Source organism: Rhinolophus hipposideros, assembly GCF_964194185.1.
Source record: "Rhinolophus hipposideros genome assembly, chromosome: 7".
NCBI lineage: Eukaryota > Metazoa > Chordata > Mammalia > Chiroptera > Rhinolophidae > Rhinolophus > Rhinolophus hipposideros.
Window position 1 is genome coordinate 18,711,949 of NC_138053.1, and position 26,614 is coordinate 18,738,562.

Genomic DNA, 26,614 nt, shown 5'->3' on the forward strand with positions numbered 1-26,614 from the left:
AGCCTTGGAAAAGTCACACAGAAGCCTAATCAATCAGGAGCTTGGGTACCGCTGCGTCTGCAATAGGATGGTGAGTATCTTTGGTGCTTATGGAAACCTCATTCACAAACCACTAGAGAGACAGATGTAGATGACGGATGAATCAGTAGATAATAGAGGGATAGATAGATGATAGATAGACGATAGACAGACAGATAGATAGATGATAGATAGAGAGATAGACAGATAGATAGATAGATGATAGATAGATAGATAGATAGATAGATAGATAGATAGATAGATAGATAGATAACTTAATTAAAGAATGCATCCAGGAAAGTTTTGCAAAACAGCCTTTATTTCACATGATGTTTGTATGTTAGACTGAGTACTGGTCCCTTCATCTTCCTTCATACCACTGGCATTCTGTCTGCTGCTATCTCGATAGTCCTATCTTCTCCCTGGACGTGAGAAAACAAATGAGTCCACAGGAAGAGACAAGAAGCAGTATGAGCTCTACTAGTCAGTTACCTTTCATTTTGTCTTAAAGCTCAGAACCACGCACACCACAATGAGTTCATTTCCAGAGCAAAATGAAGGTTTGGGGCCATTCCCAGATCTCATTTTCATGTATCTCCCTCTCCACATTCCCCTTTCTCTTAGAGGTCTATATGGGGCACAGTGAGATCCCAGCTCCGGCCAAAGACTCTCATCCCTTAAACCTCTGGCCCTGCAAAGGCCCCTGTCCTTTCTTCAGACCCTCCTGGTCCTCCAGGTTGTGCTGAGCTCTCTCTGCCGAGAAGGGCTGCTGGCACTATTTCTTCTTAGAGTGAAGTCGATTATGGACACACTGAGAGAATTCCTATCGAAACTCGCCACTTTCTCGTGTAAATCATGGAAGTCAATTCCCTGGAAGCATTGGGTCTCCTACAAGTTGATGCAGCTTCAGAGCCACCAGGTAACCCAGGGCAGCTCTGCAGCCCCTTCCCTTAGGTTCCTCTGGGCCTTGATGATATACGCCTAGGAGACTGTGCCAATCTCAGGTCTTACCTTTCCCAAGAGAAGGTCACACCATCTTCCAGGATCTTCTGGCCCATGAATCTCAGTTGCTGTGTGGAAACCAAAACAGAGAAAGACACTTTTTAATTAAAGATGAAAAGTGCTCTGTTAGCCCTTGGAAATTCTCAGAACTTTCTGTGGGAGCTGAAAAGCTCAGGATAAATTCTCACTCAGTCATGATTTTATTAAATGCTTGGGTAAGAAGCAAGGGGCCCAGTTGTCCCCCCTTCCATAATTCCCTGAGCTGATACAGCTCCCAGGTCTCCCTTATTGAGGCATGGGCCTCGATTGGAGAGACAGTACTGGCTTGGAGAAGGTACAGTTCCCTCAGCAGACCCATCCCTGCTCACTTCCTGTCCTTTGGAGAATGAAACACAAAGCCTGGACATTGGCTCCAGGGCCTCTTCATGTCAAGGTCTTCCCCTGTGGGTTGCTCCTCCTCCTTCTCCTTTTCTTCTTGCTTCTCTTCTTCTTCCTCCTCCTCTTCCCCCTCATTCTCCTCCTCCTCTGCCTCCTGGGTACTCTCTGAGTCCACACTGCCTGTCAGTTGAGCCATGGTGAGATGGAAGACATGGCAGCTGAAACCCTCCCTGATCCCGAACTGTACGTGCTCCTGGAGGGTCTCCAAGGTGGAGAAGACCCGGCAGCAGGCCATGCACCTGTAGCCAGTCTCCATGGTCACCAGCCAGTCAGGTGTCTTGGCCCTGGGTCTCTCCTCAACTGTGGAGGACACTGGTGGGTTGTCTGACTCTGCCCTTTCTTCATCCCCGCTGGGCTCACTGTCAGACAGGAGGTTTCTGGTGGATACATCAGAGGGGGGAGTACCTACTCGCACGTCCTCAGGAAGGTTCACTACTTCTATCCTCGGCTGCTTTCCTAGTGACTCCGAGGTTTGTTCTGTGTCCCAGGAGACAGCCACACCCTTTTTCATTCGTACCTGCATGTAGTATATTTTCAGGCCCCTTCCCTCTTTGTTTACACACAGAGAGGACACACAGGTCTTATAGGATGAAGGGGACGAGAAGGATACATGTGGTGAGGGGGGAGCAGTCTCCCCTTGTTCCTGAACCTGGGCTGGGGGGGATCTAGGCTGGGGACTGTCTCGATGTAATCTCCGGATTCCTGGGAAAGGAAATTAGAAACATAAGAATGTGCATGTGGCATGCCAGAAGCCGAGAGAACAAGTATGGATATGTAGATTAGAGGAGAGAGGGACCGTAGTGTGATGTAGTTGTGCAATGAGCCTGCTGTTTGTTGTTCATATTATGGGGTCGTGTGTGTGGTGTCATCTGTGAGCTTTTCATTGGTGTGTGTAGGGATATTGGACAGGTGTCTGTACATAGGCGTGTGGAGTATGGTGGTGAGGGCGATGGTATGAGGGGTGTTAGTGGGATGCATGTGTTATGAGAATAATGTGGGTTCGTGTCATCATTTGCGTGTTATTTGTGGAAATGTGAGCTGTGGTGTCGGAGAATGGCATTGTGGGTCACGTGTTTGGGTTTTGTGTGTGTGCTCAGAATGGGTATGCATGGAGTGTGTCTGTGTGTGTGAGGCGTGTGGGCTGGGCTGATGGCCCCGCTCCCATGCTGAAGTGAAGGGCTGTGCTGAGGAGCTCTGGCCTTCTCTGGAAGCAGGCAAAGGCAGAGCTCACATGTCCCCCAAAAATGCTTCATCTAGTCCCTCTGCCCTCCACCTCAAGCCAAGATCTTCCTGGCCTCTGCCCCTGAACTCCCACACCATAGTAGCATCAGGACTCACTCTCCCACAATGAGCTCAGATCCACGCTCTCCTAATAGCTCTGCCATCCTCCCCAGGCTCCTCTGCAGAGCCCTGACCACTTCCAACTGCCCTGGAGTTCCGGTGAGCCTCATGCTTGGATCTATGTACCTCCTGCCATACACCCAAGGAGCCCCACACCCAAGGAACCCTGCACCCTTACCACCATGGATGAGTTTGCGTGGAGTAGAAACACAGGAGAAGTATTCGGAGGCAGAGGATGTCTCCTCTACCCCTGGGCCACAGCCTTTGGCCACTTCAGTTGATCCAAGCTGGGGGGCATCTTCTTGTGACTTCGAGATTTCTGAGGAAGGTATGAAAGCCTCAGAAATATGGTGGGTTGGGCATGTTTATGAATCATTCATCTGTCCAACAAATATTTACTAAGTGACTAAGTGATATTACTAAGTGATATTACTAAGTGATATTACTAAGTGATATTACAAATATTTACTAAGTAATATTACTAAGTAATATTTACTTAGTGATTTACTAAGTCAGGTGCAGTGAATACACATGGCTTAGAGTCTGGTTCCCAGTGGATACTCCAACATTTAACTATAATCAACAAGTACTTTGTTAGTATCCTTGTAGTAACGTAGGCCTCAGTGGTGACTATGAATACCACGTTTGCCCGAAAATAAGACCTAGGCGGACAATCAGTTCTAATGTGTATTTTGGAGCAAAAATTAATATAAGACTATGTCTTATTTTACCCGGTCTTATTTTATAATATGAGATCGGGTCTTATATAATATAATGTAATGTAATGTAATGTAATGTAATGTAATGTAATATAATATAATATAATATAATATAATATAATATAATATAATATAATTAGTATAATATAAATATAATGTAATATAATATACTGGGTCTTATATTAATTTTTTGCTCCAAAAGACACATTAGAGCTGATTGTCCAGCTAGGTCTTATTTTCGGGGAAATCCAGTACGTCAAAGCATAAAAGTTATGTGTATCAGATAAGTCTGTGATAGATGTGGGTTTGGTGTGGGGAACAGGGTGGAAATGTGTATATCTGTGTCTATGGAGAGTTTGTGTGCACAACTCAGGAATGTGTGACACACACCCTGATTGCATGGTACGGTTTGTACTTATGATGTACATTCACTCATTCATTCAACAACATTCAGTGAGTAGTTACTATATATCAGGCACCATTCCACTATTCCAGGTTCTGATAATGCTGAACCTTCTAGCAAGGGAAGACAGACACTAAACAGAAATACAGGAAATACTCACATATGTCAGCTGATGGTAAACATATAAGGGTTGCCAGATTTAGCAAACAAAAATACAGGATGCCAGTTAAATTTGAATTTCAGATAAACCATGATTAATATTTAGTGTAGATATTCCAATGCAATATTTGGGTCATACTTATTTTTGGTAAGTATGTCTCACACAATATTTGGGATACACTCATACTAAAAAATTATTTGTGGTTTATCCCAAATTCCAATTTAACTTGACAGCCTGTATTTTATCTGGCCACTCTGATAAGGGTTGGTAAATCTGTATTTTTTTTTATGGTTTGTACAAAGTGGGTCTGTTATTACTACACAATATGTTATGTGTATATGCATGTGATTGGTTCTTGTAGCGGTATTTAGAGATAGTTGAAGGCAGCTGCTTTTGTGTGAGAGCTGAGAATATGTATATGTCTACTGATAGAGACATATATAGAGAGTTTGCTCCAAAGTTTGGTGTGGGAAGAGAGGACAGCATACATGCATTTGTTGCATGTGAATACAGTACAGGAGTGATATGTGTATATACCTATATGCTTTAAGTGTGGTTGAATAAAGAAGTTGTGTGTGGAGATGTGCAATTTGTTTTCTGTATTGGAGTGTACACGTGTCTGTATGAGTGACTGCTGCATGGAACATCCTTCAAAGGAATTCTATATACAGTCTTGTACATATTGAGAGTCATCCAGGTCCAGGCATGATGATAGGAACCTTACCACACAGACTACACATCTGATGAGCACCTTATCGCCATCCTCCCCGTGGCTCCCCCATACAAACACATAAACAAAACTATTTTGAAGTGTAAGGGGCAGGGACAACCATTGCCTCGCCCATCCTGTCCCAGCTGCTGCCTGAAAATCTGCCTGCTGTACAGGCCTCCATTCCCAAGGCTCATCCTGTAGTTTTCGGGACCCCAGGCTTCCAGGAAGCCGCTGGGCTCTAATTTGGGGCAGAAGCCTCCAGCTGGACTTCTGGGGTAGGCTCCATTCTGTCCAGTCTCCTCCATATGACCACCCCCTTTCTCAGGGAAAGACCCTTGCTCACATTTAATACATGCAGGCACCACATGGCCTAGGAAGTACATCCACTTGGCTCTCAGAGGGTATCTCCCTGAAGGGCTCTGACAACACTTCTCACCCTCATCCATCTGGTCTCAGTCTCTGGAAGGCCCGTCCCTTCCCTTGATCTCTGGGAAGCCCACCCCTGTGGATTCACAAACTCTCACGGATCAACTGGTAAATCCTTCCTGCTGAAGGAATAAGATTTCCATGCTTTCAATATGGTGCCATTGCTAGACAAACAATCTCCTTCCAAACAAGCATTTCACTGCTCAAGATATTTTTCAACAAGACCTTTAACCTGATTGGCTTCTCCTTCCTCTTTGTAAAATGGACAGTGCAACTCATGGATCCCTGTGAGCACCCTTTATATCACCAGTGACCCCGGAGTAAGATCAAATAGAGAAAGGGACTGAGAAAAACTGTCCGTCTGAATCTGAATCAGCCAGCTAGAAGTCCAACACAGCCCCAGGCCCAAGCAGCCCAGGAAGAAGAGCTCGGATCAGCAGGGCTGACTGCATGTCCTGGGGGCATGTGGCCTGCCTTTGGGGACTCACACCACAGGGACGTTCAGGAAGGACACAGCAGCAGCAGCCAATACCAGGTCTCTCTTTCCCTACTTCATAGGTGACACATTCTCTGCAGCCCCTCCTTCTTCGAGAAGGCTCAGGCTGGCAGCCACCCTTGTGTCCCAGACAAGTTACCCAACACATACCTCCTCCCTTCTCAGCAGTTTCCTGGGCCTCCTCATTTTCTAGATGTTTCCTCTTTTGGCGTTGTTTCATAACACCAGCCAGAAAAGTCCCTTAGAAGATGCTCTTCTAACTTCCTCCCCCCCTTTTGCCTACAGGTTGGCCCTTTGTGGCTCTCAGGAAATCTGTTGAAATAATTCAGTACAAATAAAAATAGTCGAGTCTCCCAAATGTCTGAAGACCTCAGACCATTTAGAGAACCCACAGCACTGTCCAGTGCCCACTACAGAGCAGGGCTGTTAGGGTTCAAAGGTCACTAGGCCCACCACAGGATTCTCTGACCTCAAGGGTGACATCAGAGCCTTCTGGGGACCGAGGTCCAATACAGTCTCTGCCATCACACAGACCCCATTTTCAGGACCAATTCCTTTTTTCCAGTGGAACTTCTCCCGTGAATTCAACTCTCACATCTTTCAAACGTGCCAGGATAGTTTAAGATGTTAATCTGTTCCTGTTTAATTTTTCTCTTTTCTCCCTTTATCTCACCCTTTCCCATCTGCATTCAAGTGGGTAGCAGACTCTGTCTGCTGCAAGCAAGGCTGGAAGCAGCAAAAGCATGCTGATAATCTTGGCTTTTGTTGCTAAAAATCCCAAACTTGAGAGATCCTCCTGGTTCCAATCTAAAATTAGAGACACTTCCTTTTGAGGCAGTAGCCATGATCCATTGGTGTGCTGAGATGAGATGAGTCACTGCTAACATTAGAAATCCTCAGTGGACTAAGGTAGGTTCCAATTTGAAAGGGTTCCGCAGAAAATCTTACAAAGTCTCAAGCAGAGGGAGAGTGAAGACAGGGCAAATGCAATCTTGTGAGGATTTGCTGGTAAAATTAATCTTCCTGTTTCTTGCAGAATCCCTAGAAAAGACAGGACAAGGAGAGTTTTTTTTGGTGTGTTTATTTTTTTTAATTTTGTGGCAGAAATTTTCCAATGCACACAAAGTAAAGAGAATTGTATAACAGGAATGTGGCTTCATATACCCACCATCCAGTTTCAACAATTATCAATACTCTGCCATTCTTGTTCTGTCCCCACCCCCACACATACTCTTTTAGCTTTTGGTGTGTTTCTTTTAGTTTAGGTGTTTGGGGAGTGGGAAAGGTGCTGTATTTCAAAGCAAACCTCAGACATTATGTCATTTCTCTTCAAATGCAGCAGAATTTATCTCCAAGAGACAAGGACTTTTTAAAAACATAACAGCAATATCATTATCTCACCCAACAAATGTAGCCATAATTCCTTCATATAGCTTAATAACCAAGCCACACTCAATTTCCTCCAACTGTGTTCAAATGTCTTTTCTTATACTTGGTTCATTGATTTCAAGATCCAAACAAGGTCCATTATGTTGCAATTGGTTGATATATCTTTCAGTCTAGAGCAGTTCTCCCACCTACCCTTTTTTTCTCTTTTGCCATTTATTTATTGAAGACACTAAGTTGTTTATTCTGTAGAATTTTTCAATTTGGAGTCAGCTGATTGTGTTCCTGTGATGTCACTTAAGATATTTCCCTATTTCCTGTATTTCCATGTAAACAGGTAATCAAATACAGAAAATTGATTATATTTAGATTCAATTTCTTGTTATTATAAGATTATTTTATAATTGGTGCTATGTACCTTCCTATTACATCACAACAAGAAGCACATAAAGATGTCCCATTTTTAACGATGTTAAGACTGACCAGTGGTTTTTGGTGCTATCTGCTATAATGTTTCCCATCAACCTTTCAACAAAAAGCATTAACAACCATTGATGATCATTATTTCACTAGTTCTAATTCCATCATTCTGAGGAGAATGATTATTAAGGCGTCTTTCTTAGACCCTGGGTTTCTGAAAGAACTGAACCTCTCTTCGGAAAAGGATTCCAATGATACCAGCTCAGGTTCTCCAAGCGAGGATCAATGGAGTTTATCTCAGCAAGTCCAAGCTCAGTTGGGACCTACTTTAGTCATTCCCTCATTTCTTCATTCATTCTTTGTTCTGTGAGTATTTATTGAGTCCCTACTATGTGCCAGTCTCTCTAGACCCTTGTAGTTGAATATTTGTGCACAAAACGGAGGATTTTCTCTCAAGGAGCTTAATTCTAGAGGAAAAAATAGACAATTTTTCAAAATATATGACGTAAGTATAGGCTAGATATTGACAAGTACCATGAAGAAAAATAGAGCAAGAATCTGAATTTGGGACTATAGGAAATGGGGGCATTTCTGTGTTCAATGGGAGATCATGGTAATCTTCACTAAAAAGGCCCTGTCTCAGTAAGACCTGAAGGCAATAAGGGAGCTTAGAGCCAAGTTTCTATTTTCCAGGCAAAAAGAAGAGGCTTGAGTCCTGGATCGGGGATGGCTTCGCTTGTTTGAATATCACAAAGGAAACTAGTGTGGCCAGAGCCAAGGGAGGGAGAGAGTGGTAGAGATGATGTCATGGAGATAATGAGGGACCAGATTATATAGGCTCTTAGAGGCTGTTGTCAAGGCTTTGTTTTTTACTCTGAGTGACATGGAAAGGTTGAAGAGTTTTGAGGGAGAAATAACATTTAAAAAGATCACTCTCATTGTTTTGTTGAGAAAAGACTATTGGGAGTCAAGGGCAGAATCAGAGAGAACAGTGGGCCTATTGTAATAATCCAGGATAGAGATGATCCATACAAGAAAAAAACAGCTAAACCAGACTTCATTAAAATTAATACCATTTTCTGTCTAGGATCCTTTTAAGAGCATGAGAAGACAAGCTCCAGACTAAGAGAGAATGTTTGCAAACCACATACATAGCCAACAAAGGAGTAATAGCTACAAAGAACTCTCAAATTCACCAGTTACAAAAAAATAAACAATCCCAATTAGAAAATGGACAAAAGGTGTGAAGAGTTGTTTCACTGAACAAAACAACAGATGGCAAATAACATAAAATGATGTTTAATATCATTAGCCATTAGGAAAATGCTAATGAAAACCACAATGAGATATCATTACACACCTATCAGAATAGCTATGAAATTCAGGTAAAGAATGAGCGTGCCTCTCAAAAAAATTTTCTCTCAGCACCTGTGCAGGTCTTCATGGAAGGCACAGTAGATAAACCTCTTGTTATCCACAGCAGGGCAAATAAATTAACTCTGGAGGAAACACTACCAAAACAATACCTGCGCACAAATGTGAGGTTCAGTCGTTACCCGCAGGAGCGGCAAATCTCAATATTTTTAATCTAGAATGGACCTTGAAGTTCTCTAACCCAATTTAAGATTTGAATACCAATTCCAACATGGGGTTGGGTTGGTGGGGGTTCCCCACACCACCAAGTGGTTCTGAAACACCAGGTGAGTGACCTGCAATTCAATTCAATTCTGACAATATCTACCCAGAAATGGCATCAGATTCCATAGGTCAAGCGCTCAGTCCTACATTACCTCACCGATCACACACACACACACTTCAGACACCAGTTTCAAGTCCAAGGTAGATTGTCACGTGTGCTTCTGATTGACCTGCTATATAGATTGGAGGTTCCAACAACTCCCCCAATCCAGGTTTGATTAATTTGCTCACACAAAGTGACTTACAGAGCTCGAGAAACATTTTACTTACTAGATTACAGGTTTGTTATAAAAGGATTTAACTCAGATGGAAGAGATACATAGGGCAAGGGATGGGGAAAGAAGGCAGACCTTCCATGCTCTCTCAGCGCACCACTCTCCCTGAATCTCGCGGTATTCACCAACCCAGAAACTCTCTGAACTTTCTCCTTTTGGGTTTTTATGGAGGCTTCATTACATAGGCATGCTTGAATAAATCACTGGCCACTAGCCACTGATTCAACCTCCAGTGTCTCTCCCCTCCCCATAGGTCAGGAAGGGTGAGACTGAAAGTTCCAACCCTCTAATCACAAGGTTGACTCCACTGACAACCAACTCCCATCCTTAGGTATTTTCCAAAACTTGCGTCATTAATGTAAAAAAAAGAAACTTTTATCCTTCTCATCACTTAGGCAATTACAAGAATTTTAGGAGCTCTGTGTCAGAAAGGGGTTGAAGACCAAATATATATTTCCTGTTATATCACACAACCACCTTCAATTTCTACAGCACCACCTTCAAAAAGATGCCCAGTCTGTGTTTCAGGATTTTCAATGTAGGAAACTTACTTCCCCTCAGAGCAGCTCCGACATCTACTTCTAGGAAACAGTAAAATTTTAATTTAACAAAAGGAAAAATATCTACCCTGTTTCCCTGAAAATAAGACCTAGCCAGGTAATCAGCTCTAATGCATCTTTTGGAGCAAAAATTAATGTAAGACCTGGTCTTATATAATATACGACCTGGTCTTTTATATTATATTATATTATATTATATTATATTATATTATATTATATTATATTATATTATATTATTATATTATAAGACCCAGTCTTATATTATAGTAATATAAGACTGGGTCTTATATTAATTTTTGCTCCAAAAGACGCATTAGAGCCGACATTGTCCTGCTAGGTTTATTTTCGGGGTAACACGGTATATCCCCGGGGCTTTCCCCCATTCATCATAGTGATACCCTTTAAAGATCATATCAATCGAGAATAAGCTCGATTGGCGGTGGGGGGCAGTGGATAACCTAAGGGCCTAGCAAAATGGACCCGAAGCCATGAGCAGTGAACCAGGCTATTTTCCCCCACCTGACAGCAGTGCTGCCAGCCACTGGCACGTCCTTCACCACCTGCTTCTTCATTTATGACGTCACCTCCACCAAGCACACTTGGGACATCTACAAAGGAAGCGCTCCTCATCTCCTTGGTGGCCTCGCTTATCATGGGCTTTGTGGTCCTCTTCTTGCTGCTCTGGGTTGGCATCTACATATGAGCTCCCAAGAGTTCCAACCAGACAGCTTCACCGAATCCCTACTTTTGTAAATTAATTTTTTTAACTATTGCTGGAAGTGTCTCACATGCTGCTCACAATAAAGGCAGATGTGTGACAAAAAAAAAAGAAGAAGAAGAAGAAGAAGAAGAAGAAGAAGAAGAAGAAGAAGAAGAAGAAGAAGAAGAAGAAGAAGCAGCAGCTTGATTATCTTATTGTAAAAAATAATCCCCCCAAATACCAGTGGTTTAAAACAACAAAGGCTCGTGTCCTGCTCCTTGTACATGCCTACTGTAGGCTGGCTAGGAGTTCGGCTCCTTACTGTACTCATTCCTGGATCCAGACCGACAAAGCCACCAGTATGTGGAAAATTGTCAGTCATCACTGCAGAGAGAAAGAATTCTGGAGAATCTCACACTGGCATTATTAAATGTTCTGGTCCCAAAGTAACACACATCACTTCCACCCAAAATTGTTGACTGCAATCTTATCATGTGTCTCTCCATTTTCTAGACACCATAAGCAAAAATAATTATGGACAGTACTACAGAATAGCACAGAGACCATACAGAAAAATCCTAATCCCTCCCCACTAAATATGAGACTTGACAAAATCATCAAGCTACACATTTGCAAAAATAGGGCTAGAACTCAGATCTCTTAGGTCTTAATTCAGAACCTTTTTCCACGATGCTGTTAGGATTTTTACACCAGGAAAATGTACTCAGGATTATATGGCACTTATTTAGTTTTGTTTTGTTTCTGTTTTATAAATAGATTCAGGAGACGGTGTTTGGAAGCCCATAAACACTTGCCTTAAACGGAAAAGCAACTGCAAAGTAATTTCACTGCCTTTTGAAATGTCTGAGCTGGTAAAGATTAGATGTCTGAGAGGCTTTTATATTCTGAATATAGGGAATACAAAGGAAATGATCTTCCTAAGATTTCAAGAAAACAGATGGAAAAACTCTTCACCCCCATTTTGCTATTTTGATTACCCTGTTGACACCCCAGCTTTTTGAGTAATAGTGGTGGCAACAGCTAGAGTTGAACCAAGATAAAAGTATATATAATAGTGTGGCAGCCCCTGCAGAACCACATACTACAGTAAACGCTTTAGCTCAGTCCTATTTGCTCAAAGGTCTGTGCAAAGTAACAAATGGTTCTGAAACATTTATTCCAAATGACTTTTGCTCTTATTACTTTAAAGATAACGCAGCTGCCAAATATTTGCTCCGAGATGAAAAAGAACGCACATATGAGAGGAAGATTTATGCGTTAAGATATGTTGCTTATTTTGCTCCTGCAGATACAACGCACATCTCATGAATTAGAGGCAATCTTCCACTCTTCTCCAAATTGTGGATAAATGGGTATGTCTTTCCCCACCTTTAATCCACCCTGGTCATAGTTGCGTCCTTAAAAACATATTATTCCCCAGCTCAAATCTTAAATGGCTTCCCAATATGAGCAGAAAAATCCAAAATATTCAACCAAACATTCAAAGTCCTGCAAGGTTAAGACCCAGAGTTTTCCAGACTATGACACAACACTCCTCTTCTGGGTTCCATAAAGTAGGCCAAACTTCCCTCCCTCAAACAAAGGGACTGCAATCTTATCATGCATCTCTCCATTTTCTAGACACCATAAGCAAAAATAATTACGGACAGTACTACAGAATAGCATAGAGACCATACAGAAAAATCCTAATCCCGCCCTATTAATATAAGACTTGACGAAATCATCAAGCTACACATTCACAAAAATAAGGCTAGAACTCAGATCTTGCTCAAGTCATTCCTTTCAAAAGTACAAATTTTCAAAATACAATTTGTTTTTTAAGTACAGCTAAAATCTCACTTACTACAAGAAACCTTTCCAGATATCCCGGTGAGAATATGCCACACATTTTCATAGTATGTTAGTTGTATCTCTATGATAGTTCTTTTCATAAGTTTCCTGTATTCTGGCCAGTCTATTAAAGAACGTGTCTGATCTCCGCACAACACAAGGTATGAAACTTTGGAAGGCAAAGGCTGTGATTCATTATCTCTGGATTCTCCACAGCTCCTTGCACTTAGTACAAACTCCCCTACATGTCCCCACCACCACCACCCAAAAATACCAAAAGCTTAAACAAATAAATTGCCAAAGTATGGGGTCTTCTTTCTCCCTAGGCCAAATGATGTCATGACCAGTTGCTTCTTTTATTTTCCCCATACCAGCAGAGAAATGTCATCTCTGCATTTAGCCCAAGCCTGTCACCATATGCACGCATCTGAATGAAGTGAGAGCCCTGTTCCTCCTGTGTCCTGTGTAATGACTCCCTTTACCTCCACCTAAAACAGTTTTTTTCACTGCCTAAAATTTAACCATAGAGCTTCAGTACTTTGAATATTTAACCTTCAAAGATTTTTATTAAAATACAAATAACCTCATGAGAAGTGATAACTTAAACTATTATCAACTACTGTTTTAGCAAGGACTAGGGGAAAACAGGCTGAGAATTGGACCGTTTTTTAATAGGATAGGAGATATGGAGACAGGGCAAAAAAGGAATGATATTTGGCAGAGAGGGAGATATGGGGTTGGTGGTGAGAAAGTACCAAAAATAAATATTCAACTTCCTCATGTATTTGAAACAAACTAGAGCTTCCCGAGATGGTATCCCTATGTGAATTAATGTATTAAAATTATAAGACATCTATATCCATTGCAAATTAATAACATTAACACCCTGAGTTGAGACTCCTGGAGTTCAAATAACTATAGAGTAATCCAAGTTTCATTACAAAAGAGCCCAGGGATTGGGGTAAAACCTACAACTGTACAGGACACCTTTCCATCAGGGATGTAGCTACTATGTCTGAACTGTAAGCAAAGGACACAAGCCTTGCAAAGCAGACTCGCATGATTCCTAATGCCTTGGAATAATCTGACTAAGCCGCATTCTCCTCTAAACCCATTTGGTAGGGTTCTGAAAATCTCCATGAACCTAATACCCTTGACATCACTGCCTGGAAGTGAGATTTCCAGACTACTAACAGGCTCTGACCAAGGCCACAGTGTCTCTTCCAAAAGATGGGCTTTATAGCCACAATGAGGAGAGGAATATGACGTACCTGAAAATACCATGCTTAGAATGCCTCTTGCCCTATCAATCATGCCTCCCTGCCTATTTAAAGAATTAGTGAGAAACCTGCTCCTCGGTGTGACAGCTGAGGTCACTGAAGAATAGGTGTTACTATGAACCCACAGTGTCTGTCCTGAGGAATACCATAAAATGGTCAAACCCCCACTCCTTTTGCTGGAATATTTACTGGTTGACTCTAGAAGAGTTCCGCTGCAGGCAATGAGCAAAAACCTCCTATCAATCACTTTCAGTCCTTAAATGAGTAAAAAGAGACTAGAGGCTCAAAACAGTGGAAAATGCCTACCTGACACAGAACTGGAAGTACTGCAATGTACATATGGGTGATTTTTAAGACTACTTTTAATAGTGTGTGAAACCCTTTGAGTAGTTAGTTCTCCGTCTCTTGGGTGTCCCAAATTTTCCATCTCACTGAAATGTAGAAAAAAATTCAAGTTCTATCTTCCCCCAGAGAGAAGAGGCAGCCACAAGCTTTACAAATCTAAAGTTAGAGTTTGTACATGCAGCCAAGTTAGACTGTCTTACTGTTGCTGCCCTACAGCACAGCAAACCTGATTAGATACTTGATAAAATCACTGTCAAATAACATTTATAAGGACACAATTGCATGAGATGGTGGGTTAAGTTGAGGATAATGAATGACACAGTTACAGCCACAGGCCTCCGGGTAGCTATAGTCTAAGGCAAGCATGTGAGCATATACCATAGGAAAGGCAAAATTAAAATGGCAGACCCAAGCAGAATGGTCCAACTGTTCTGCCTCTGCGGATTCTTCTTGTCCCTGTCATCCATTCATCCCCTCCAAAGTATATCCCAAGTGTGGTGACCAAGGTGGAAACAAACCCTGGAAAAACTCTCCAGCAACTGCTGAGATGCTCAGGGTTGGGAAGCACTTGGATGCTTGTGAAATCCAATCTCCATGGTACCTTTGAATTTCCTCTCCAATGGCTCTACCAAGTAGTTATTTGACCCATGCTCCAACACTTTTAGGGGCTGGGAATTCACCCCCTTCTAAAACAAACAAACAAACAACAACAGAAAAAAATCTCTATACATCCCTTGTAAGGACAAACCTATTTCCACACAGCCTGTTGTTTCTAGTTTTGTCCCTTGGGGCCACAGATAACAAATCTATATTACTCTCCCATAAGACAGTCCTTCTAATATTTGAAGACTGTTATCTCAGCCCTTTAAGTCTTTTCTTCAGCTACACAGCTTTATTCTTCCAAATATCCAGGTTTCATTTCCCCGTTGCCATCCAGTTTTTCTCCTGAATGTGTCCTAGTTGATTTATATTTGTGCTTATGAATGTACATTCCCCAGAACTGAACACAGTATTCCAACTAAGGTCTGACCGAGGCAAAGTAGAGTGGGGTTCTTACTTCCTCCATCATAAATACTTCTCCTAAGACTGGCTTTTTGTCACATCCAACTGTTAGCACCTGCTGAGCAGATGCACTCATTTTGAAGTAGCCAAGTCAAAAATTCAAAACCGTTATTACCAAGTAACGTAGCCAGATGATATCCAGACCTCTTTTATGCCCACCTAAAGACCATCCATAGCCTTACTCCTTGTACAAACATAAAAGTACAAGAAATGGGTGAAATTTTCTATTTTGCACATTCCTTGTAAAAAAAAAGCTGAAAACTACTTGATTTTCCCAAGATTCTGCAAAATATCCCAGATCAAAAATTATCTTCTCAAAACATGATGCAACATAGTGAGCTAAGTGCACAAACCTTCAAATCCCATGAAGGGATACCTGATTAAGTTAAGCCATGAAATGTCAAATGGCATCCTGCCAAATTAATAGTGAAATGTAGGGGAAAGAATGCAGGTGTGTCATTAGAACCACCTGAGTTTCTATCAGTCGCTTTAATAAAATACCGTTGGCCAGGGCATATTATTCTGAACCTGCTTTCCTTCCCTAGAAATGAGATTAATACTCCCACCTTGCCAGATCCTTTCATAAAGCGCTCGACACAGTGCCTGGTCTATGGTAGAAAGGCAGTAAATGATATGCTTCCCGTCACAACACACACTATTACAGCTTACATCTCATTTCCCTTCACAGATCACTAGCTCTTTGGGCAAGGGACTGAGACCTACTTGTCTTCGGATCCCCCATATCCTCAACAGCTAGCATGAGGACACACACACATTCTTCTTGAATATAAATGTGAGCATCTGGCTTCAAATTCAGTAGCGTATCATATAGAAATAATCACATTTTACTTCTGGCCTCTCAGTGTCACAAGGGATCTTTGAAAATTTCCAGAAAGTATCTAAGAGAACCTATTATAAAAATAACAAACTCTCCTCAAGTCTCAGGCAGTCATGTTCAGATGATGTTCTACGTCTCACCTATTCAGGAAACAGGTTGACATTGACATGTCTAATATTTTTAATGTTGACCCAATTTTAAGCTCTCTTTCTCTCCTGAAGTAATGGTGTTCCAAGACACAGCTAAAACAGGAGGGGCAAGAGGAGGCTGATGGGGAAAGCCAACAACTGATCTATCCAATTTCTGACCTATGGCTCAGTGAGCTAAAGGAACATTTTGTTGGTTTCCGATGTCTACCCTGAGCAATAAAATTAAGAGAGTTCACTCCCACCATGCCACAGCCAGGCTGAGATAATTGTTACTGTTATGGCTTTAGCAATTTGAGTGGGAGAAGATAAGAATTCTGAAACAGATTCTTTACTGGAAAGCATCCCAAATATCTCATTAATCTACTTTTCATTTGGCAAACTTTCCTCTCATTAAAAGTGCCATGCTCTGCAGTTTACGACAAAGCAAAGATGCCTCTGGGAAGGCAAAGCAGCAAAATGGAAAGAACTCAAGCTCTGGAACCAGTGGGACCTGAGTTTGATTTCCAGGGGCGCTAGTGACTTGCTCTGTGACTGTGGGCAGTTTTTCTTAGCCTGTTAGAACCCCCAGCTTCCTCATCTGTAAAGAGAAGATAATTATCTTGTTGTGGCTTATGAGTAGCTGAGATCAGCTCTAGGACCTTGGGCATGTGTGTGTTTGTTTGTTTGTGTGTTTCTACTTTAAGGCTCAGAAGGTCATCTGCAAAATGAAGATCAGCATAGTACTAACTTCATAGCGTTTGTGATGAGGATTTAAATGTAAAGAGAGAGGAAAACTCCTGACAGTATTCCTAGGAGGCCCAATTCAGAGCGGGGATGAATCGCCTCCCTCTGGACAGTAAAACGGGGAGGTGCCCCCAGACACTTGCTGCCCACAAAGTCATCCTTAAGTTTTAAATACCGCTTTTAATACTGAGCTGTGTTTCCCTTGATTAAAGTTTAAATACTTTTAGACCCCAGTTTAGATTTGTTTTGCACGTATAACATCACCGAGTTCCAGATTCCTTATTTCTCAGCCCTAGGAAGGCTTTCTGAGCCCTAGTAAGGAGAGCCCTTTCCAGCTGATTTGGTGTTACTCACCACCAGGGGGAAGGAGGATGCTCCTCTTGGGTTGGAAACACAGAACTCAACTTCCAGGGCTTTCCTTTCTTCCCTTCAGTCAGAAAGATTGATCTGACCTAAGAAGTTTTGCCTTTCAAAGCAATTTCTATTTCATGAGCGAAGTTTAAAAAAAAATAAAAATTCAATGCACCAAAGAAACAAAAGTCAAGAATATAAGAAAAAAAGAACAGAAAACAGAAGGGAAAAATTAGCTCCATGTTGAGCACAAAATATTGATATTTTGGGTGCCCTAAGCTTGAGCCTAGGTTCTATTTTGTGCTGAAATTCTGGGCCCCTCTGGCAGCTAATAGGTATTAGTCTGATTTTCATGGGGAACCAAGGGTAGGACAAGGTGATGGTCTTAATACAGTTTTTAATATTTCACAGCTTTGTCCACGGCCTACCTACCCTCATAGACTCACATCTCACTGCTAAAAAGAGAGGGTATACATCTAAACATAAAGAGAGAATGTACTACCACCCTGCCCTGCTCTGAGATCCATGCATGCCCCAAAGGGGAAAAGACAGCTTTATTCCACTTCTGTCTGGCTCATATCAAGAACCTCAAGAAAGGAATCAGAAGCAGAGACAAGAATGGAACCAGAGGGGCCGCCAACTGAGAACAAAATCTGTGCTCCTTCTGAGGGCAACCAGCCTGCTACCATGGAAGCTGGAGCAGGGGAGGAAGGAAACACAGGTGACAAAAGCCCAAGGGACCCCAGTGGGGGCAGGTGGGAGGACATGGGGCTTTGTAATAGCCACAGGGATAAGAAGCTAAAAATAATGAGTTGTTATCATTTATGTGACCTCTTTTACAACTCCAGGCTGCGTGACCTGAGATAATGAGCTGACGTTGGTAATATCGCCGCCTTCTGTTATTTTTCTGCAATTTAATCTGCAAAGTGTTATAATGAAGTTCCCTAGTGAGCTGTGTTCACCCAGACTTATTCTCTTCTGATGCAGGCACTCCCAGTAAAAGAAATATGATTCTTAATTCTTAGAATTTATGTGCTGCTCTTCATATATTAAAGTAATTCATTGTAGCACAAGGATATATGATTTGGGTTACTTTTCTTTTAAGTGGGATGGGCTGGTACTGAATCATCCATTTTCTCATTCAGGTTCCCTTGCAACTAATCACCTACATTAGAGAAACAGCAGGTCAGGGTTAGGGGCACAGTGTATATCCACAAGAAATTTCTCTGCAAAGAAGCAACAAATTATAAAGAACTGACTCCACTCATATGTGGGATATAAAACTGAAAGACAAAGAAACAAAAGTTCATAGACACAGACAACAGTTTAGGAATTACCAGTGGGTAAGGGGGGACGGGATGGTAGAAGAGGGAAAAAGGGGTCAAATATGCGGTGATGGAAGGAGAACTGACTCTGGGTGGTGAACACACAATGCAGTATATAGATGATGTATTGTCGAAATGTACACTTGAAACCTATATATAATTTTGCTAACTGATGTTACCCCAATAAATTTAATTTAAAACAAAAGAAATGTTAAGTCAATCAAACAAGGAGGCCATTAGACTCAGGTGGTTCTAATACCTTAGCGTTTTACATAAGCAAGCCTGTAAATATCTCGAGGTTAGAACTGAAAATCTAAGGATAACCAATCACAGACAGCCAACTCGACTTTCCCAAATAATGCGTAAGCTATAGCCAATCAGATAATCCCCTTGCTTTGCTTCCATATCTTCTCTATAAAGTCTTTCTCTTGGTTCCTGTTTGGGGAGCTCTCATAACCACTTACCATTTTGCATGGCCAAATTTGAATTGATTTTTGCTTCAATAAACTCTTAAAATATTGACTATGTCTCAGCTTATCTTTTCATAGAACTAAGCAACACTAGTTCAAAAGATAACAAAAAATGTTCATTAATATTAACTGGAGCCTAGCCTTAACCTGTCTGGGCCTCAGTTTCTTCATTAGTTCTGAAAAAAACAAAAATCTTGCAGATAAGATCTCCTATGCCTCTCCTTAGGGTTCTCGTGAGAGCCAAAAGAGAACATTTGAAACATTTTTAAGCTATGAAGGATAGTAAAAAGTAGGGGGCCATCTAGTCCATTGGGCAATGGAACTTTGTTTTCAGGTCAGTTAAAATACCTGTTTCCCTAACTGTCGTTAAATAACAAGATTCAATTGAGTAAATTTAAAGATCTAATTATATTTATTAAGCAATTCATGAATCAGGCAACATCCAATCTAGTGACTAAAAGGATACTCCAAGGGGGTGTACACAGTGAAAGATTTTAATAGGAAGAAGGATGTGGCAGAACATTTATTAGCAAAAGAAAAGAAAGGATTATTTTTAGACCAGGATATCTTCTTTTTGGGGGGAAGGGACCAGCAAGGGTTTTATCCATGCAGACTGGCCTCTTCTTCTTACGGGGGATGAAGAGGGCCCATGTGACAGATCACCTCAATGGTGTTGACCAGAAAACTCCACACTGGTTGATGAAGATTACATTTCTGGTGAAGGTCCAAACTGCAGGAGTTAGGTCAGATCTTAAGTCTAGGTTTGGTATCATGGACGTCAGCCTAAGGGACACCATTTGGAGCCTGTCATTTTCTTTTTTAACATTGTGATATTACAGTTTAATAATTTATAAAATGTACCTCTCCAGCTCATAATTCTCAGGTGATTACATGAAGTACAGAGGCAAAGAAAAAAACCAAATCTCTTCCCAACACAGTTGCTGGGCAATTTTAGATCATATTAGAAATCTCTGAGTGACGCTGCATTATGATATCTGCTATTAAGCATTCTTTCAGAGAACAAAGAAAATACATGCCAACACTAAGATGATCTTGCCACTGTTATCTTACATGCACATGGGTGTGTTCTTAAGGCACTGTGCAAATTAGTATGCCACCAAGGTAGTGAAACGTGGCCACACACATCAAAAGTGTGACTTAAGAGGAAACATCCTTCCCATGGGAAAAAAAAAAATGAGCGGCTTTTCGTGAACAGAATAAGAAATTAAATTAGAGCTCTGGGTGGTGACAACAGAGAACAGGTCATCCTTTGAAACCCCATTTCCTCCTAATTTCATGTTAATAGAAGCCCAATCTCCAAAAAGTGACTTTCCTATTGCCTAAGGTAAATGATGTCAAACTAATTTAAATATTTTTCAAATACCTTTCCTTAATACCTTGTGCAACTGAGAAATCTCACAGGCTTGTCAATCTTAGCCACGCCATTGTTTCCAGCTCTAAATCCTGCCTTTGGGTTTGGCTTCTCTCTTTTTTCACGGATGAGCAACATTTTCAATCAAGTTGTTTTTCTTGTTACTCTGGGAACCAGGCTCATTCTGAATTAACATAATCCTCTAAATCAGGTTCTCTGGCCTTACCTTCTCCTTCTCATCTCTTCTAGAACCAGAGGCTCACACTCCAGGAACTGTGTGGTGTGCAGAGAAAGTGCTGTGGTGTGGGACAATTCACTTTTGAAATCTTAAGAGCAGGAGAGAGGACGCTTCACTTTTCTGAGTCGGGTTCCCAACGGTTAGCCCTGGACAATCGAGACATTAATAAGAATCAAACAAGACTTCACTCAATGACCCTTCCTCCAGGAATGCTTTCCTGTCCACTTTCTCCTCCCTTCGTGAGAACAACCCATTCCCCACCTTGTTTCCCTATTGTGTGTTCAGACTTCAATCACAACATTTTAGTCCACTTCCTCCTTTATATTTCTGTCTCCCCTCACCAGACTGAAAACTTTTAGAGGATAGGCCCTTTGCCTTATTTATGTTAGGAATCACCAAATAATGCTCGCCAATGTTTGTTATTAATGGGCTCAAACTAATGTCTGTTGAAAGATGACTTTGTTAATTGACTAGTTGATTGATTGAATGAATGCTACAGATGAAAATGTTTTATAAACCTCCAATTGCTAGACAAATGTGGATTATTATGTGAAATTCCATAACTTAGCTTTGAACTTAAGGTAATTAGTCAATTGCTCAAAGTTAAGAGGTAATGGACCTAATAAATGTTCATATTTCATGGCATCCTTAGTTTTTATTTGCTTATTTGTTTAATCCAGATAGCCACCAAGAATTTACACACCCTAAAATAGTAATACACTAAAAAAAAAAACAGTCCATGCAAATAGAAATATTGAAAGCTATTCGACTGGTTAAATTAGTGTTGCCTCTTAGAGATGCAGTGATGAAACAGCACACTTTAAGTCCTTCCTAGAGTACAAACTGGTGTCCTGGAGAGACCATTCATGCTAACTCCAACACAAAACACTGAGGGGCCTGTCCTCGGATACCCATTTTGTTTTTACCAATTGATCTTGGTGTGAGAGTACTTACAGGAAGTAGTTGGGTGTTTGGGATTTTTTTCCACTATCCAATTCATAAATATTGGACACCAGCTACATGTTGGCACCGTACAAGAGTTGGAAACAAGGATTTTAAGGTCGGCTGTGGTTGGACGACACGGTCTTACAAGAACACAAAAGCCATAAACAAGGCAGAATGTAAATGCCATAAGACAACAGGTACCTCCCCAGTGCCATGGGTCTAGTGACAGAGAAATAACAGGCAGTAAGAGATCAGAAAAGACTTCATGTAGGAGGTGACATTGGTTATAAAAGTTAAGCTGTGGACAATATTTCGATCCACATAGAAAGGGAGGACAGCATCGTAAAGCTAGGGGAGAATACGGATTCTAAGGAGGCGTGATGCTGTATACAAACTCCAGAAGGGAAGGCCAACTCCCTTGGCTGTCTTTAATCCTCATCCAGAAGTTTCTATTCATCTGCTCCTGGTATACTAACTTAACTCTAGTAGTAACCAATTTGAGATTAGCTGAATTTAATGTAAAATAACTCTAATATTACTGCAAATATCTCTCCCTCTTCCCTGAAGCAAAAAAATATTATCTTGAAGTAATGGATCAAATACTACATTTATATAGTATCTCTAGAGAAATTATTAAACATCTGAAATACACTTTGGATACCACAATTACATTGTCTTTAATTTTTCCTAGATAGCTAAACAAATAGTTCTCAGCCTTTTCTGAAAATGATCTGTGCTTAACATGAAAAAACCCTTTTAATTATTATAGCATAACATTTTGCCAGCTTCTACATCATTTGGTCCTTGCCAAATTCTGATGTCTAGCATTAGAATTAACTTCTTTGGAATATTTTTAAGAGCTTGGAAATGCAGAGGCATAACAGTATAATATTTCTTAACTCCATCAAATTCTAGGACAGGCTCTTCAATCTGTGATCGGAATAAAGAATTGGTTTAATTGAATGTCTCCAAAACTGGTGTTCTGCAGGATATGAATAGGTGTTTCATTTTTTTAAAAGAGACATATTAATGGAACAAAGTTAATTAGAACTTTTTGTTTTGTTTTGCCTGGTTTTATCCACAAGACTTCTCAGATTCATTAATATGTTCTCATAAGTTATGAATCTCCAAAGAAGGTTCATATGTCCGCCAGACTTACTTTACAATGAAACATTTTTTAGCCATGTCTATAAATTCCCAGAATATTGTTTCAGGAAATACCAATCTGAGAAACATTCACCTAATGAATTACTCTAAATTAAAGATAATTTCACCAGTCAGCTTTGGAAGATCAATCACTTGACCTCCACAGAAATTTCTCCCTCCATGCAACAGAGAACATGCTGAGCAAAACACAACAACAAAAAAAGCACTATCCATCAAAAAATAAATAAAACATTATGTGAATTATGTGGCAAATGCCACTGAGACAATTATTTCAAGATGCCAAAACAAAAACTTTAAATATTTTTTCCAAAGAAATAATGAAATTTTTCTATAGTACAAAACATATTTGACATGCTAAGAAATTGGTATTGTGTTACTGTGTATGAGATACACAGCTACTTTCCATAGGTTTCCTCACTTGCGAAATACTTACCGTCAGAATATCTAACAACTTACAAAATTCACCTATTCAAATCAAAAACTGCTCCAATGAATCTGCGAGTACATGCCAGAGAAAACATTTAGGTGGCACAAAAGTTTTAGTAAAAAGTTCCCTCTCAGCTTTTCTTCAGACAGGTTTGGAGCTTGTATACTCTGATCAAAAGTGCTGTGTCACTTAAAATAAATGAAGTTTTTTTTGAAAAGGGTGTTGTGTATTATCATTGTTATCTCCCTCACATTACTAAGAGAAAAATCTACTGAAAGAATAGGAAGGTAGAAAAGACCTGAGACGAAAGCAGTTCTAAGAGGGGTGGAAAAGCCCATATATTAGAATAAAAGGGAGATGTGATGAGGTACATGAAGAAGTAAACTTGTGAAAGACATAAACTTGGCCTTGCACATGTACCCATCTGCCACATCTATAATTTTTTTTAATGTATGAAAAGCTTGTAAAAATATTTGAAATTGTTTCAGAAAACTTTACTGTGATTGGTACAGCCACTATGGAAAACAGCATAGACGTCCCTCAAAACAAACAAAAAAAAAGAATAGAATTACCATATAATCCAGCAATCCCTCTTCTGGGTATCTAACCCAGAAATCTGAAAACATTTATTCATAAAGACAGATGTACCTCTATGTTCATTGCAGCATTATTCACTGTGGACAAGACATAAAAATAACAAAAGTGTCCTTCAATAGGTGATTGGATAAAGAAGATGTGGTATATATATGCAATGGAATACTACTCAGCCATAAGAAAAGATGAAATACTGCCATCTATGACAATATGCATGGACCTTGAGATTATCATGCTAAGCGAAATAAGTCAGACAGAAAAAGTCAAGAACCATATGACTTCACTCATATATGGTCTATAAAACTGAAAGCAACAAACAAACAAGACAAACAAACAAAGAAATGAAGCCTCATAAACATAGAAAACAATTTAATGGTTACCAGAGGGTAAGGTAGGAGGGAGGAAGGTAGAGAGGGAAAAGGGGGTCAAATATAAGGTGATGAAAGGAGAACTTACTCTGGGTGGTGAGCACACAATGTGATATATAGATGATGTATTACAGAAATATACACTTGAAACCTATATAATTTCACTAACCAACTTTATCCCAATAAATTTAATAAAAAAATTTTAAATATGAAAACTTTATTGTGTTTTATAGATATGGAAGAGTGATTTAATGATTTTGAGGAAAATAGTTTTGTGTTCTTGAGTGGGCTAGAAATCCTTTACAATTTTTCCCATTTGAAGTAATAGGATATAGGCTACATCTATTCAAACTTTCACATCCGGAATATTTGCCTAGATTTTGATAAAGAAGGATGATTAATCATACATTCGTGGAGGAGGTGGTTAAATACCTGCCAAATAGTTATATTTTTTCCAAGTAGACACCTTGGGAGTATAGGAATATGTGATATTACTATTGGCATTAATCAAAATATTTTTAACATCTTTTAAAAATGTTGAGGGGATTAGAAAATAGTCGGTAACCACAAAATGGCCTCAGGGTTTTTGAAAAATAATTTGGGGAATGTAATCAATAATGTTGTAAAGATTTTGTAGGGTATCTGATGGACAAGTGTCCCATTTGGGAGACCACCTCAGGGAAGATATAGATGCTTGATCAATGTACTGTACCCCTGAAGCTGAACAATAATGAATGCCAACTATAATTTTATATATATAATGTGATGGCTCGGTGCGATGTCGGGGGGATAGTGGATGGGGGGATGGGGGAAGGGGGGCCCACAGTGTGAGGGATATAAATGATGAACGTCTAAGTATTACCTTGTCTTGTGCACCTGAAACTAATAAAAAAAATGTTTTCCTTTAGTTTGTGACATACACTTTTAAATCTCCTCAGTGGTGAGAATAGACTAAGATATTCAGAACCAGATCTGGAAAATAAGTGGTCCTTTTAAGAAACGGTAGTTTGACCAACTGAGGTCTCTTTATAAAGTAATGACACCAAATTTCTTGTGTGACTTATGAAGTGATTCTGAAATCAGTAGGATAGGAGGCATTCCTATGTGTTTTAATTAATGGCAACATCATGAGAAAAGATTTTTTTTCCAAAATGAATGTGAAGAATAAAACTTTTTGTTATGAACATGAAGCTATAGTTGTTCAAAACAGTTCACATTTTGTTCAAAAATAACTTGTAAACTTAAAGCAAATTGTTAAAGAACTAGATACCTACCTATTTTCATCCAAATGGGATATTTCCATTTCAAGCATTATTTGGAAGGAGTGATGAGACTGAATCTGTCTGCTCTGGCTCCTTCCCATTTATAATGTAGAAAACAAACAAATCCATGTGAAGATTAAAAAAAAAAAAAGTTGGGAAGTGGGAGGTAGTCAGCAGGTATTTAACTTGAGCTGGAGCTCAATCAGATGCACAAGACAAGGTGAAGACTGTTTCAGAATCTCCCAACACCTCACAAAGCAACCACACAAATCTGATGGTTTTCAATCTTAATATTTACCTTACTTGAATTTCAAGCAATTTTAAAGCTGTAATCCTTTTGGCCCCTAGCAATAGAGCAATGGGCACTTAAGACACCGAATTCCAGTCCCCATCCTGCCCCTTTGGGTACGGCCTTACTCTACCGAGGACAGAGAAATTCTGTTTTGTTTATTAATAAACCCCAAGCACTTACAATATACACTTCTCAGTGCTCAATAAATACTTGAAGAAGGTTTAATTTCTCTAGGCCTCAATTTCCTTATCTGTTAAATAAGGATACCAGCTTAGACCAAGGGACTCTAATCATAGGATATACTTACTAATAGAGCCTCATCTTTTTTTCTTTCCTCCCTTTCCAATGGCAGAAATCCCTTCCCAAACTACACCAAAGTGCTGATGGTCAGCTGTCTCCCTCATGCCTGATTACCATCTGTATTATCAACAGGCAGTTCGCTTTCATAAACTCAAGATTCTGCAAAAATGACAAAGAAGTAGGGCAGAAACTACTGGTTGCATACAGAATATCCATTCATTCTTTCTTTATCTATCAGTAGCAGAACTCAATTTGTTTGGACTGTAGTATGTTCAGCTAAAACAAACAAAATATTTCCCCACCCCTCACCTGTGGTTGCTGTAGTTATACAACACAGCTCTGGCATAAGAAATAAAAGCAGTAAAACTTCCTAAAAGAATAAGAGAATCAGCTGATAGTGCCACATTCTGCTGGAAACAGCACAGTTCTGAAATGCTGGAGGTGAGACAGACATTCAGCAACCTCAAATAAAGCAGTAGGAAAAGGCCAAGAGAATTGTCA

The 26,614-nt window shown here is 40.2% G+C and overlaps 1 protein-coding gene across 1 annotated transcript in view; it reads right to left on the reverse strand.

Moving 5' to 3' along the window:
* Positions 1 to 333: 333 nt before the first annotated feature.
* FAM170A (family with sequence similarity 170 member A) overlaps positions 334 to 26,614 on the reverse strand; it is a 30,146-nt gene continuing 3,865 nt past the window's right edge. The window contains exons 2-7 of the mRNA XM_081053131.1: positions 20,747 to 20,904; positions 5,866 to 6,756; positions 2,978 to 3,118; positions 1,389 to 2,160; positions 1,030 to 1,088; positions 334 to 440 (exon numbers count right to left, since the gene is read on the reverse strand). Of these exons, the coding sequence (XP_080909257.1) occupies positions 1,082 to 1,088; positions 1,389 to 2,160; positions 2,978 to 3,118; positions 5,866 to 5,935 (990 nt within the window). The 5' untranslated portion in view covers positions 5,936 to 6,756; positions 20,747 to 20,904 and the 3' untranslated portion in view covers positions 334 to 440; positions 1,030 to 1,081. The remainder of the gene's footprint in view (positions 441 to 1,029; positions 1,089 to 1,388; positions 2,161 to 2,977; positions 3,119 to 5,865; positions 6,757 to 20,746; positions 20,905 to 26,614) is intronic.